This window comes from Sapajus apella, unplaced genomic scaffold, assembly GCF_009761245.1.
Source record: "Sapajus apella isolate SASKATOON/1434 unplaced genomic scaffold, GSC_monkey_1.0 scaffold170, whole genome shotgun sequence".
NCBI classification, from domain to species: Eukaryota; Metazoa; Chordata; class Mammalia; order Primates; family Cebidae; genus Sapajus; species Sapajus apella.
In genome coordinates, this window is record NW_022437110.1 from 588,022 (window position 1) to 600,720 (window position 12,699).

The 12,699-nt window shown below is 64.4% G+C and overlaps 1 protein-coding gene across 2 annotated transcripts in view; it reads left to right on the forward strand.

Annotated features, from left to right (window-relative positions):
- Window positions 1-7,614, forward strand: part of NUDT14 (nudix hydrolase 14) — an 8,260-nt gene extending 646 nt beyond the window's left edge. The window contains exons 2-5 of one of the 2 annotated variants that reach the window (XM_032267596.1): window positions 3,168-3,211; window positions 3,967-4,031; window positions 4,201-4,438; window positions 7,297-7,614. In XM_032267596.1, coding sequence (XP_032123487.1) covers window positions 3,168-3,211; window positions 3,967-4,031; window positions 4,201-4,438; window positions 7,297-7,537 — 588 coding nt within the window. In that variant the 3' untranslated portion in view covers window positions 7,538-7,614. Of the gene's footprint in view, window positions 1-3,117; window positions 3,212-3,966; window positions 4,032-4,200; window positions 4,439-7,296 lie in introns of both variants that reach the window. The other variant, XM_032267597.1, reaches the window with a different exon arrangement.
- Window positions 7,615-12,699: the final 5,085 nt, after the last annotated feature.

Below are 12,699 nucleotides of genomic sequence, written 5' to 3' on the forward strand. Positions count from 1 at the left end.
GGATAGCTGGTTCCCTGACCCACTGAGCCGTCAGGCCGGCGGGTGGGGCCGCGGAGGGACATCTGAGGAGGGACCACTCATCCTTTCAAGGACGCTTTGCTGGGCCCGGTCCTTCCCGCCCGCCCCATCCGACCCTTCTGGCAGTGGGACTCCTTGGTTGCCCTGGCGATCAGGAAAGGTGGCTTTCCTGCTACAGCTCGAGGGAGAAGACAGCTGGGCCGAGGAGGAAGGAACAGGGAGCTCAGAGGAGCAGGGACGTAGGAGAAGGAGCCGAGTGGAACTTGAGAGAGCCTCTCAAAGTTGCCTCCCTCCTTGGGTTTCTTTCCAGGGAGAGCACCTCCTTGTAGTCTCCATCTGCTTAAGCTCAGCCTTCCCCACCTCCCAGGGTGTCACCTCCTCCCATGCCAGTCCCCGGGACAAGGGGCTGTGCTGCCTGACATGGCACCGGGCACATGGTAGGTTCACAAGAAATGTTTTGTTTTTGAGATGAGGTCTTGCTCTGTCTCCCAAGCTGGAGTGCACTGGGATGATCACAGCTCACTGCAGCCTCAACTTCCGGGGCCTAAGTGATCCTCCTGCCTCAATCCCCACAGTAGCTGGGACCACAGGTACACACCACCACAGCCGGCTAATTTTAATTTTTTTTTGTAGAGAGAGGTCTCACTGTTGCACAGGCTGGTCTGGAACTCCTGGCCTCAACTGATCCTCTTGCCTTGGCCTCCCACAGCAAGGGGATTATGGCATGAGGCATTTGTTGGGAGAAGGAGTTGCTGCTGCCATCCTCTTTACTCATCCAGTGGATCACTGAGTCCTGGCACGCCTTCCTCCATGCCCAGCCCTGTCTGGCTTGGGTCCCACCTTTTGCTTACACGCCCACCTGCCCCCAGCAGCTCTCCCCTCTGCCAGAGCTCCTCCATGCCATTTTGGCAAAGACCACAGTCTTCCTGGCCACAGTCAGTCCTGCCCCCTGCCTCTCTATCAGGTCAGGTGGTCCAGGTCACAGTGCCTCTCTGCCTGCCTGCCTCCCCCAGGGGGCATCCTGTTCCCACCGTCACGTCCAGGACCCTGCCTCTCGCCATCCCTGTGAAGCCCTCTTGGCCCCCAGCCTGAGAGAGGCCCTGTGCCCCTCACTTCCCTGTTGTGGGAGTCCTGTTGGCTCTGGAGGACAGGGGATCCTTCTCCCCAGAGCAAAGCTGAGCTGATGGCACTGGCAGGGGGTAGCTGGCGTCAGTTGAGGTACAGCAGGTGGGGACATGGGGTCACTGCCCTTTTCCCTGAAGTTGGCCACACGGGATGCCTGCTTGTTTCTCCACAGCCCCCCCAGGGCTGGGCCTCAGGCAGCAGGGGGTGCAGGGTGGCCCAGGCAGGTCCCCACTGTGACCCTGGTGGCAGTACTCTCTCCCCCACTTCCCCCTGGAGCTCTCAGGGCAGCCCTCACAGCCTCAGAGGGCAGCCTACTGGCACAGCTCTGTTGAAGGGTGCTGGGAACCAGAGCTGAGCTGGTGTGGGCCGTGGCTATGGTGGACACGGACATAGGCTCAGGCCAGGCGGCATCTCCTCAGGGCCAAGGGACACTGGGCTGGACACTGCCTGCCACCCAGGGACAGCTGCAGCCCTCAGCGTTTTGCTGGGTCCAGCCAGGGGAGGCCTATGAAACCAAAGGCAGGGGACCCCATGACTCTGAGGCAGAGGGGGCCTGTTTGACCAGCCCTGCCCTCCCTCCCAGGCCTCAGTGGCCTCCCTGAACCTTCCTGCACCTTGACCTGGCTGGACCTAAGGGTGTGACACTTTTGAGCTTAAGCCGAGAGGGTCCTTGAGACCTGCATGGGTGAGGGAAGTGTTTGTGGCGGGGAGGGGCATGGCACAGAGCCATGTAGCAGGCTGTGGGCAGGGGGCTTCCCTGGAGCCTGCCCTGGGTGGGTGGCTGGCTCTGAGGTGGCTGGATGTCAGGCAGGCCTGGGCTCGCCTCCCGGGAGTAGTGCCCCATGGCCTCTCGGGTAGCCTGATCTGCGCAGGACACCAGCCCTCCTTTCCCCAGGAAACCGGCACTCTCCTGCCAGGACTTCTCTGCCTCCCAGCTAAGCTCAGAGGGCCTCTGTGCCTCTGCCTGCCCACAATCCCTTCCCTCACCTCTGTCACCTCCACCAGGAAGTCCTCACGAAGGCTTCTTCCTTCTTCTGCAGACCTGGCTGCACTTTCTGTGTCCCTGCTGCTCTGGCCTCTGTCTGTTTCACAGTCTGGGCAGAGCCCCCAGGGTGGGACGAGCAGCTGGCCAGGGCCTCGGGGCTGACCCAGTGATGGAGCAGCAGATGGGCCAAGCATGCTGGAGATAGGAACCCGAGGGACCCCGGCCCAGCCCCCAGGATGCGAGTGCATCTCAGAACCCCTTCAATGTCAGCTCCAGTCTCCCCCCGCAGGCCCAGCCCACACACCTGCCCATCCTGCCTTCTCCGTTCACTGAGTGACACCAGGGTGAGGAGGCCCACCAGGGCAGTGTGCCCAGCGTGGGGGAGTGGGAAGGCGGAGGCCAGCCACAGGAGAGCAGGACCACAGCATATGTGGGAGAGCTGAGGCCAGAATCTGGAGGTGGAAAGGGGGCCCAGCCTGGTCACCATCACTGAGTCACGGAGTCCTGCAGTGTGGTCTCCCAACCTGGCCGGGTGCCACCCTGCCCCATCTGCTCCTGGTGCCTGCCCCTCCTGCCCTCCCATCTTCCTCTGTTCAGTGGCCCAAGGAAGCTTCAGCAGGAAAACCCGACCTCTCCCCTGCCTGCGGGGGCCCTCCCTGCCCTGCTATGAGGGAATCATGCCTGCCCTCTCTCAGCTTCCATGAGCCTGCCTACACCTGGTGACTGCATTCATCTCTCTGTAGCCCTGTGTGTTCAGTCTGTGCCAGGCAGTGTTTCATGGGGTGCCTGAAGGCCTCCCTTGCCCTTCTCCCTGGTCTCCTGCCTCACTCCAGGGCCTGAGGCTGTCCTGGGCCTCCCTGCCCCTCCAGGGCCACCTGCTCCTCTGCCCACGGAAGCTGCAGCTCCTGGCTCCCTTGGGCCCAGGCTGTGAGCACATCTCCCTGGTTAGGAGTGGGTGTAGCGCGTCTGTGGCCTCTTCGGTTCCCCAGGCACCTCTGCCCATCCTGGCCTGTCCTGACCGCTATCCTGCCTCTTCCAGAATGGTACCCAGAAGTCATGGGACTTCATGAAGACACATGACAGGTGAGAGCCTGGCCCAGCCCAGCCACTGGGGAAGCCCCACATGATGCCTAGGGGACACTGGGCCCAGGGGACACTGGGCCTCAGCCATCCTATCTAAGCAAGGGGCCTGACCTCCCTGGGCTGCTGGCAAGGAGGTGGGATGGGCCCACTGGGAACAGAAGGATGGGAGGTGGGGCACCAGGCAGGGCCCTCCTTGATGTTTCTGTTTCCTGTGTGGACCCCCAAAATCCCTCCTGGCCTCTGGGTTTCCTGTCCCTGTGGGGTCAGCCTGAAGCCTGGGGACTGAGTTGGGTCCTTGCTCAGGCTGCCGGGACCATGATGGCAGGCAGGCCTCTTCGGGCAGGGAGAGGCCAGCCTGGAGCCTTTGCCCCTGGCATCCAGGGTCTGGGCTGGATGGCGATATGGCTCGAGGGGTGTGGCTGGTGGGCAGCTGGTCAGCAAGGCCAAACGTCCTGTCAGTCACCCGGCCGCAGCTGCTGGCACTCTGACCTACGCAGCTGCCCTGGTGTCCTTCCCTGCCCCCTGCCTCCCGTCCTGCCAGCTGGAATGCAGCAGGTCTGGGTCCTGGCCGGACCATGACCCTGGAATGCCCTGGCCCTGCCTGGGCCTCGGCCATCCTATCTGAGCAAGGGGCCTGACCTCCCTGGGCTGCTGGCAAGGAGGTGGGATGGGCCCGCTGGGAACAGAGGATCGGAGGCGGGCACCAGGCAGCGCCCATGGTTGCTTCTGTGCTGAGCCCCTCTCCCCGTGCACAGTGTGACCGTTCTCTTATTCAACTCTTCTCGGAGGAGCCTGGTGTTGGTGAAGCAGTTCCGGCCAGGTGAGGCCAGCTGGGGTGGGAAGGGGATCCGAAGGGTCCCTGTGGTCCTGAGGGTCTGAATACAGATGTGGGAGGGGGCTCCAGGGGAAGCTGAGGCCCTGCCAGGGGGTCTGGCTAAGTGGGTGACCGCCACGCAGCTGTGAGCGTGGTCTGGCTTCCTCCCACGCAGCTGTGTATGCGGGCGAGGTGGAGCGCCACTTCCCAGAGTCCCTAGCAGCTGTAGACCAGGACAGGCCCCGGGAGCTGCAGCCAGCCCTGCCCGGCTCAGCAGGGGTGATGGTTGAGCTGTGTGCCGGCCTTGTGGACCAGCCTGGGCTCTCGCTGGAGGAAGTGGCTTGCAAGGAGGCTTGGGAGGAGTGTGGCTACAACTTAGCCCCCTCTGATCTGCGGCGGGTCGCCACGTACTGGTGAGTGGGACCAGGCCCTCCGGCCTGTGGTGTGGCTCAGGAGATGGGAGAGGCTTCCTGGGAGAGAGTGAGTGCCCCGTCCCTGGGGCATGCAAGCAGGATGGATTCCTCCTTGTTTTTCAATGTGAAATTAGGGGAGGGTTGGACAGAACGCGTCTCAGATCCTCAGCCAGGCCGGAACCTGGGCTCTTGGGGCTCTCTCTGGAGCGTGCTGGGCCCCGTGCCCCCAGCCTGCGGCCCCCAGCCATGTGGGGCCAGGCCGGGTGGCAGCTGCTGCTGACAGATGCCTCTACTTCCTGTGGGATTAAGAACCCGGTGCTGGGGGTAGGGGTGAGTCACAGCTCTGTTCTCAGAGAGTGGCTCAGGAATGAGGGAGAAGCTGTGTCCTGGGCTGGAGAGGAGGTGGCTCCAGCCCTCCCGGGGAAGAGACACGGCCTGGGGCCTGCACTTTGGGACCTGAGCCCACCAAAGTTGAGGCCCCGACTCCTGTCCCATGAGGCCTGCCAGCTGGGGTTGCCTTTTCAGGACAAGACGTTGAGAAGAAGCCCATCTACTTCCCCAGGGACACGATGGTGGGCTCCTGACCCCAGCTGAGGTCTTGGGAAGGAGGAGGGTGTCACAGAGCCCCAACCCCACCAGCCGAGCACCAGCCTCCACGGCCTTCTCCAGAGGCCAGGGTCCACTCCGCTGGTAGAAGCACCGGGAGTCTCTGCACCTGTCAGCCTGGCACATGGGCCACTTGGGGTTGAGCCTGGGGCCCTCCTGCCTTGGCAGCCTCAAGGACTTCACCTGGGTGTGCCCTTGGCTGGGTGGGGTGGCCTCCAAGCTAAAGGCAGAATTTCCACTCTGAAGGGTGGACTTGGGTGTGAAGGGTGGGGCCTCGGTTTTCTGCAGGTGTCCACCATGCCCCGGCCTGTGGTTCTGAGCACAGTCGGGAGGCATGGGAGGGATTGGATTCCCCTTGGTCCGCCTGGAGGAGGTGGCCTGGGCAGAGTCCTGGCAGAGGGGCCGCACGGTGAGGGCTCTCAGGCCAGTGGTCAAGCAGCCCGGGCTGCAGTGGTTCTGTTGGCACAGCCGGATTGTAAGGGTGCTGGAGAGCCAAGGAGGGCTCTGGGAAGTGAGCAGTCTGCGAAGACTTGCATTGTGAAGAGCAGGCCGTGGCTTCTGGGACGCAGGACTGGAGATGGGGCTGATGGGGGGTCCGGGCGCCTGCCTCTGCGGGCCTGAGCGGGGCTGGGCTGACAGCAGAATCCAGCCACCCGGTGGCAGAGCCCGTGGCTCCTTCTTTGATTCTGGAGGTGAGCCAGGCCCCTTAGCTGCCGCAGCAGAGGACAGGGCCCAGGGATGCAGTCAGCTCGGGGCGTGATGGAGTGAGGCTGGAACGTGCCCGGGGGTGGGGGAGGTGTGGCCCAGCCTGGCTGGCAGATTCCTCTCAGCCAGGCCAAGGGCCAGCCTGTCTCCTTCACAAGCCGGCGGAAACTGGGGCTGGAAACCCCAGACCTGCCACTTCCCTCAGAGGCGCTGTAGTGGCCGCTGCCGGAAATGGGCCATCAGGAAGGGGTCTGCGGGAGGTGAGGGGCTGGAGGGCGAGGAAGCAGCTGGGTGAGGTCGATCTAGGGTGGGTCCCCATCCTGGGGGTGGGGAGACCTTGAAGGTGGGGCATGGAAGCCCCCAGTTCTGTTGGGCACATCTCAGAAGGTGGTCTGTACCCTGCAGGCCTCCGCCGGCCTCAGCTCATGCCACCAACAGCCCCTTCTGGGGTGAGCCAGGGCTCCCCCCGCCCTGGCCATCTCCCCAAATGCCCCTTGGTCCCGTTTCTCCCTAGATCCACACGTGGCCCCTCTGCCGTCTCCCCCAGCCGTGGCCACCCTCCACACAGCCAGTCCAGGCTGCTGCCATTGGTGCCTCACCCTCCTGATGGCCAGCAGCCCACTTCCGGCCACTGCCTACTGAGCGAGGGGACTCCCTCTCACCCCTCCCCAGTCTGGGCCACTGGGCCTGGGCCTGGGGACCTCGCCACCACCCCGCCCCACACTGCCGTGCTTTGGGGGGTCATCACATGCTGTCTACTGTCTGGAACTCAGGTCCCATGGGTGCCTGGTGGGGCACCCTGCGGGAAGGCCGTGCTGGGCCTGCTGCGCTTGTCCCTGCTTCCCAGCCAGCCTGCGTCCTGGGCATGGGCTGGGTCCTGGCCTGGGCCTCTGCAGCCTGTGTCTGCCTTGGACACCAGCCACCCACTGAGGAGCTCCAACACTGGGTACAGCCTCAGGGTTTCTGTGCTGGGGGCTGCAGATGGGGGTGGGTCTTCTGCTCAGGGCCTTGCCAGGTTGCGGGCCGGGTGTCAGTGGATCTGCCAAGTCATGGGGGTGTGGGGTCTCCCCAGCTCGTGGAGTTACAGCAGAATTCAGCTCCTGGTGGCTGGGGACCTAGGGCCCCCTCCCCACCGGCTGTTGGCTCCTCCCACCTCCCAGCATGGCCGCTGCTTCCTCTGAGGGCTGGCAGCACAACTCTGGATTTCTCCACCTTTGATCTTGAAACACCTCTCCTGAGAGCGTCCCGACTGGGCCAGACCCATCTAGGACGCTCTCCCTTTTCATGAGCTCAGGTCACTCGTTAGGGTCCTTAATCACGTCTGCAAGACCCTCCCCGCCTAGCGAGTACAACCTGCTCAGGGAAGGGCTGCCCCACTCAGGGAGGCACCACAGGTGTGCACTCCAGGTGGGCATCTGGGTGGGAGAGGTCATCCCAGAGTCCTGCCTGCTGGAGGGCGGAGGGAGCAGAGCGGAGAGGGTGGTAGGAGGGGCTGGGGCCAGTGGGGCCAATGTGGGTGGCCCAGCAGACCCTTTCTCAACCCATAGGTCTGGAGTAGGACTGACTGGCTCCAGACAGACCATGTTCTATACAGAGGTGACAGACGCCCAGCGACGCGGTCCAGGCGGGGGCCTGGTGGAGGAGGGTGAGCTCATTGAGGTGGTGCACCTGCCCCTGGAAGGCGCCCAGGCCTTTGCGGACGACCCGGACATCCCCAAGACCCTCAGCGTCATCTTTGGTGTCTCGTGGTTCCTCAGCCAGGTGGCCCCCCACTTGGATCTCCAGTGAGATTCTGGGGGTCTAGTCAGAGGCCAGCCTTGGCCACTCACCCCCACCCTGCAGACCCAATAAAGGCTTGCACCATTCCAGCCTCTGCCTGCTGGCTCTGGGCTCTGTGACCAGGGCCTCGGAGAGGACTGGGGAAGGGCGGGAGAGGACTGAGGTGGGCCTGGGAACATGGTGAGCTCTCCAGCAGCCTGGAGAGCAGGCAGCAGGAGAGGACAGGCTCAGGGATTCCACAGGCAGGGCCACGCTGTGCCTGCTCTTGGGGTCTGGGACTCATGAGGGTAGCATGGTGGGCCTGGGGTGTGCCTGCTAGACAGCATGGAATTTCTCTATCTCTGACCTTGCAGAGTGAGCTGTGCCTGCAGCAAGGGTGGCTGAGCCAGGACTCAGGAGTTGGGGTTGGGCAGGCTGCTCAGGCAGAAAAAGTCCTTCCTGCTCCTGGGGCAAGTGTGGAGTCCCGGCCCTGACTGGGGCTGGGCTAGAGCCACTCCACTAGAGCCCGGAGCCAAAGCTGCCCTGTGCTGGGTGCCTCAGTAGCTGCTCCATGCACCCCAGGCCTTGGCAGTCTTCGAGGGGACCTTCCTGGGCCTGTGGGGTATGCAGAAATGTCTGCGGGCTGGCCTCAAGAGGAGGGGTGGCAGCACAGGGCCAGTGGTCTCCTTGACATTGGCCGGGTTCGTGGTGCTAGCCCGGTCCTGGTCCCAGGGCATGGCCTCAGCCTGGCCCACCCAGCGCCAGGCTTTTCCAGCCCCTGAGCATCTCTGGCCTGTATGCCATGGCCTTGCCCTCTGACCTGTCCTGAGGGTTGGGCGGTGGGAGATTCGTGCAGCTCAGAGCAGCTCCCCAGGCGCCCAGAGTGCTTGTGGGGCAGGAAGGGACCCCGCTCACCTGGCCAGCTTCCTGGGCCACAGGTGCACAATAACGGCTCCGCAGGCGAATGGGCACCTTGGCACTGGTTGTGGGCATTCGAGGGCACTGCTGGGCTGTCAGTCTGGGGCAGGATCCTCTCCTGGACATCATTAGGTCCAGGCTGTGGCTCCCAGGAGGAAGGTGGAGAAGGGGACTGTGAGGGAAGGAAGCCTCAGTACCCTGCAGGGTGGCATCCCCATATGACACCCTGGCCATATGGGGATCTTTAACCACTCTGGTGGGGGGAAGTGGGGACTGACACCCTGTTGTCATCCAGTACAGTGCCAGACAGCCTGGCATTGGAGGCTGTTTTGAGGAGGCTGTGCTTCAGGGGCCCACAAAAGCAGCGCCACCTGTATGCAAATGCTGGCTGTGGCCCAGGTGGGGCCCTGTGGGCGCCAGCAAGTCCAGCAACAGGACTGCCAGGGAGGGGCTGTCAGCTTCACCCTACCCAGGTGAGGCCCCAGCAGGACATTCACAAGACAGGAGCTCTGCCTGGCCCCAGCAGCCCTGCTGTGCCGTCCTTCCCTGCACCCGGCCTGGTAACCCCACGAGATTGTGGTGGGCCCTCCGGCCTGACCAGCAGGCCACTGCCTCAGAGTGACCTCCGGCAGGCACCAGGTGGGTCTGTCCCCTGAAGCACCGAGGGGACAGGTGACAGGGTACCTGGACCTGGGTGTAGTCCAGCCCCTCACTCTGCTCTGCAGCCAATGGGGCGGGTCAGCAGGCAGCACTGCCGGGCCTAATGGAGCTGGCATTGATTTCCCGGCACTGGAGGGGGGTTGTAACCGGAAACTCCCCTCCCTGTCCGCTATATTTAGCACTGCAGGACCCGGCGGAAGCATAGCTCACTCTGGAGCCCTGCTGGCTCTCCAAACTCCTGGCAGCCTGGTCCCCAGCCTGGTCCCCAGGAGTGTGCTGTGGGCACAAAGCCCCGGCTATGCTGAGCAGCTGCACCCTTGCCTTCTGCACACAAGCTGGGCACCACCTGCCTGAGAGCACACCCAAGCCCCTCAGAGTGGGAGCCCCCCAGGCTGGGGCACGGGTAGCTCCAGGAGGCTGGAGAGTGCTGTGGTCCAGTGTGCCATAGGACAGTGACAAGGGACCTTTCTGGAAGATACTGGGTAGCCTGGTCTGATGAGGGTTGGGGCTGGAGCCCTGGCCCTGCCCATCTCAACCCCTCACCCCAGCAAGGTGCAGCACCAGGGCAAATGTGTTTTGTGAAATCTGCGTGGGGCGCAAGGGTTCCCACTGCTGCCTTCTGGGGAACTCCAACCTGGGCCCAGCTGCCTGGCATTTCTGGCTCAAGGGCTGCAGAAATTCCTGCAGGGAAGGGACCCCCTCTCCAATGCCTCTTCTGTCCCCCTCCTTCCTAAGGGCAGGTGTGGTCACCTTCTGACCTTGGTCTTTCCTGGACGTTGTGAGGTCCAGGGAGTGGCTCCTAGGAGAGGGAGCCACCCTGGGCAGGGGATGGGGACTGATCCCCTGGTACTGCCCTGATGCTCACCCAGCTGCCCTGAGCCATGGGTACTCAGGCCGGTCTCACTGCAAAGGACCTGGAGGGAGACATTGGGGCCACCACTCCCCTGCTTGGCAGGGCAGCCTGGGCTCTCTGTAGCCTGAGACTGTTCAGGCCAGCAACAGCGCTCCAGGCAGGCTTCGGCCCCTGCGGGTTGAGCTTGAGTCTTGAGATAAGCGTATCCCTCACTGGGGCCTTCCTGCTGAGACGGCTGAGCTGGAGGCGCCTGGGCTGAAATGCAGCCGCTGCAAGAACAGGCCCCCACGCACCCCCGAGGGTCAGCCGCACCGCCGCAAGCCGCTGCACGGCCAGCCTTTTCAATCCTTTCCTCCCACAGCTGGCCAAGGGCAGGAAGCAGGAGCTGGACCAGGGAGAGGAACCTGGAGGGGCTGTTCCCTGGGTTCCCTCCTACCCTGGAATTCCCCACCTCAATCCAGCTACCAGCCCCTCCCCTCCCCTGCACCACGGCAGAGCCCCGACCTCACCCCGTGCCTCTCCCCTCCCCACAGTCAGGGGTCTTCTTTGTGAAAATGAGGGTCACTGTGGTGCCCACCCAGCGCAGTTGCCTTTGTGACCCTGTCAGTCTTAGCAGGAGTACTCTCGTGTCCCCACTGGCCTTGGGTTGTACTCAGGACCCTTACCAGGGTCCCACTTCTGTGGCTCAGGGCCTTGGCACATGCTGTTCTCAGCTCCTTCCCTGGCTGACCTGTGCCCATCCACCCTCTGGCAGCCCCCCATGCCAGGTTCTGCATCACATGTCTAAGTCCTCTACCCACCCCTGGGCTGGGAGCTCCTGAGGGTGTAGGGTGTGCAGGGGCCGAGTCTCCCTTGTTCCCCACTTGGCTGAGTGCCCAGCAGAGGCACCCAGCTCCCCTCCCCCACCATAGTGGGGCAGTGGGCACAGGAGGGGATGGAGCCCTGGGCCTCTGGAGCTAGGCAGGGGGCTCCTCTGTCCTCCTAGGGTCCCCCTTTCTCAAGTACCTGAGTACCTGCCCCCAGGTGAAAGCACAGGAGAGGTGGCATCGCCACAGGGAGCCCCTCCACCTGCAGGCATAATCCCGGCCCACCCACGGGAAGGCGGCAGCTCTGAACACAGCTCTCTTACTTGGTGGGAGTCTCTGTGCGGGCCCCATCGTGGCTTGTGTCTTCATCCCCACAAAGCCTACCCGCTACTACGTTTGGGGTGGGCACTCTGCGTGAGCAGAGCCAGCCGAGGTGGGCATGGGGGGCCCTTTAGGGACCTTCAGCTGAGCCTGGGTCCTGGAGGGACCCAGGGAAGGGGCAGGCAGACCCTGCGTGTGGGGTGTTCACAGGCCACTGCTTCCCTGTGCGACTGTACTGGCACCCTTAGTGAGAGAGGGTAGTGCCTACATTCCTGCCCTCCTTTGGCCAGGCCCCCAGCGCCTGAATATAGCCCAAACCTGTGCTTTCGACGCTCTCTTCCTTCAGCCCTCACCCCCAGCCCCATGGTGGCACTGACTTGCTCAAGGCAGGGGGACTGCACTGCCACCCAGCTCCAGGCACAGGGCGGATTTGCCAGAGGAGCTGGGGGAGAGAAGACAGCTCAGTGATCATGGGGATGGGGTGGGGACCCGTCGGGCCATATGGGGATCTTTAACCACCAAGGTGACCCCTAGCCCTGGAAGGGACTGCAGTCAGTGGAGGAGAGGCAAGTGCCGTTGGTATTGACCCTGTGGAGTAGCTGCGAGGTCATCCAGGGAGCGGGTGGGGTGTGGAAGCCTGTGGACCAGGAAGCCTGGTGACCAGGGCAGCAGGGGGAGGCCTCTCTTGGGGTAGCCCTCAGGCACAGGCACTGCCGACCTTTGTCCCGGTTTCCCTCCTCTCGACCCCCCAAGTCCAGACCTGCGGCCTGAACATGTCCTGAGGGCATGGCCTGGCGACCCCCATGCCAGCGCCGAGCTGAGCAGTCGGCACTTCGGAGCATGTGTTGACTGGCTGCTGGACCCGCGCGCCTTGCAGAGGGGAGGGCAGGGGCGTCGGAGGGGCGCAGCGCCCCCTGCAGCCGACGTGGAGGCGGCAGGAGCTGCGCGGAGAGGGAGATTCCCGGAGGAGGTGGGGGGCGGGCAGTAGGGGCTGAGCCGGGCTCTGGCCTCAGGGCCGCGCCACCCCGCGTGGTGGCCGAACCCTAATCCGAGCAGGAGGCGGCATCTCCCCTGGGACCGCGAGGAGCGCGGCAGTGGCGCACTGATGGAAGGGGACCACACGGCAACCTCAGGGCGCCCCACCCCTGGCTCCTGACAACCGGAGGGAGCTCGGGCGGAGGAGGGGAGGCAGCTTGGCGATGCCGGCGCCCGCCTAGCAGACTCACGCGGAGGTGCGAGCCGGGCCCCCGCGCTGACCCCGAGGACTCGTGCCCCCGCCGCCGGGGCGCCCTGGGAGGCGCGCGCCGGGCCTGGGCGCTGGCAGGCGACGCCCTCCGCCGCCTTTAAAGCCTGGGGCGCACCCGGGTCCCCCCGGCCCCACCCCGCGGCGCGGCCCCGCCCCCTCATGCATATGCAGGTGAGCGGGTGACGAATGGGCGAGCGAGCTGTCAGTCTCGTTCCGAACTTGTTGGCTGCGGTGCCGGGAGCGCGGGCGCGCAGAGCTGAGGCCGGGACCCGCTGCCTTCGCCGCCGCCGCCGCCGCCGCCGTCGCCGTCGCCGCCGCCGGGTGGGAGCCGGGCCGGGCCGCCGGAGCGCGGCCGCCAGCTAGCCGGAGCCGCCGCCGCCCCTGCACG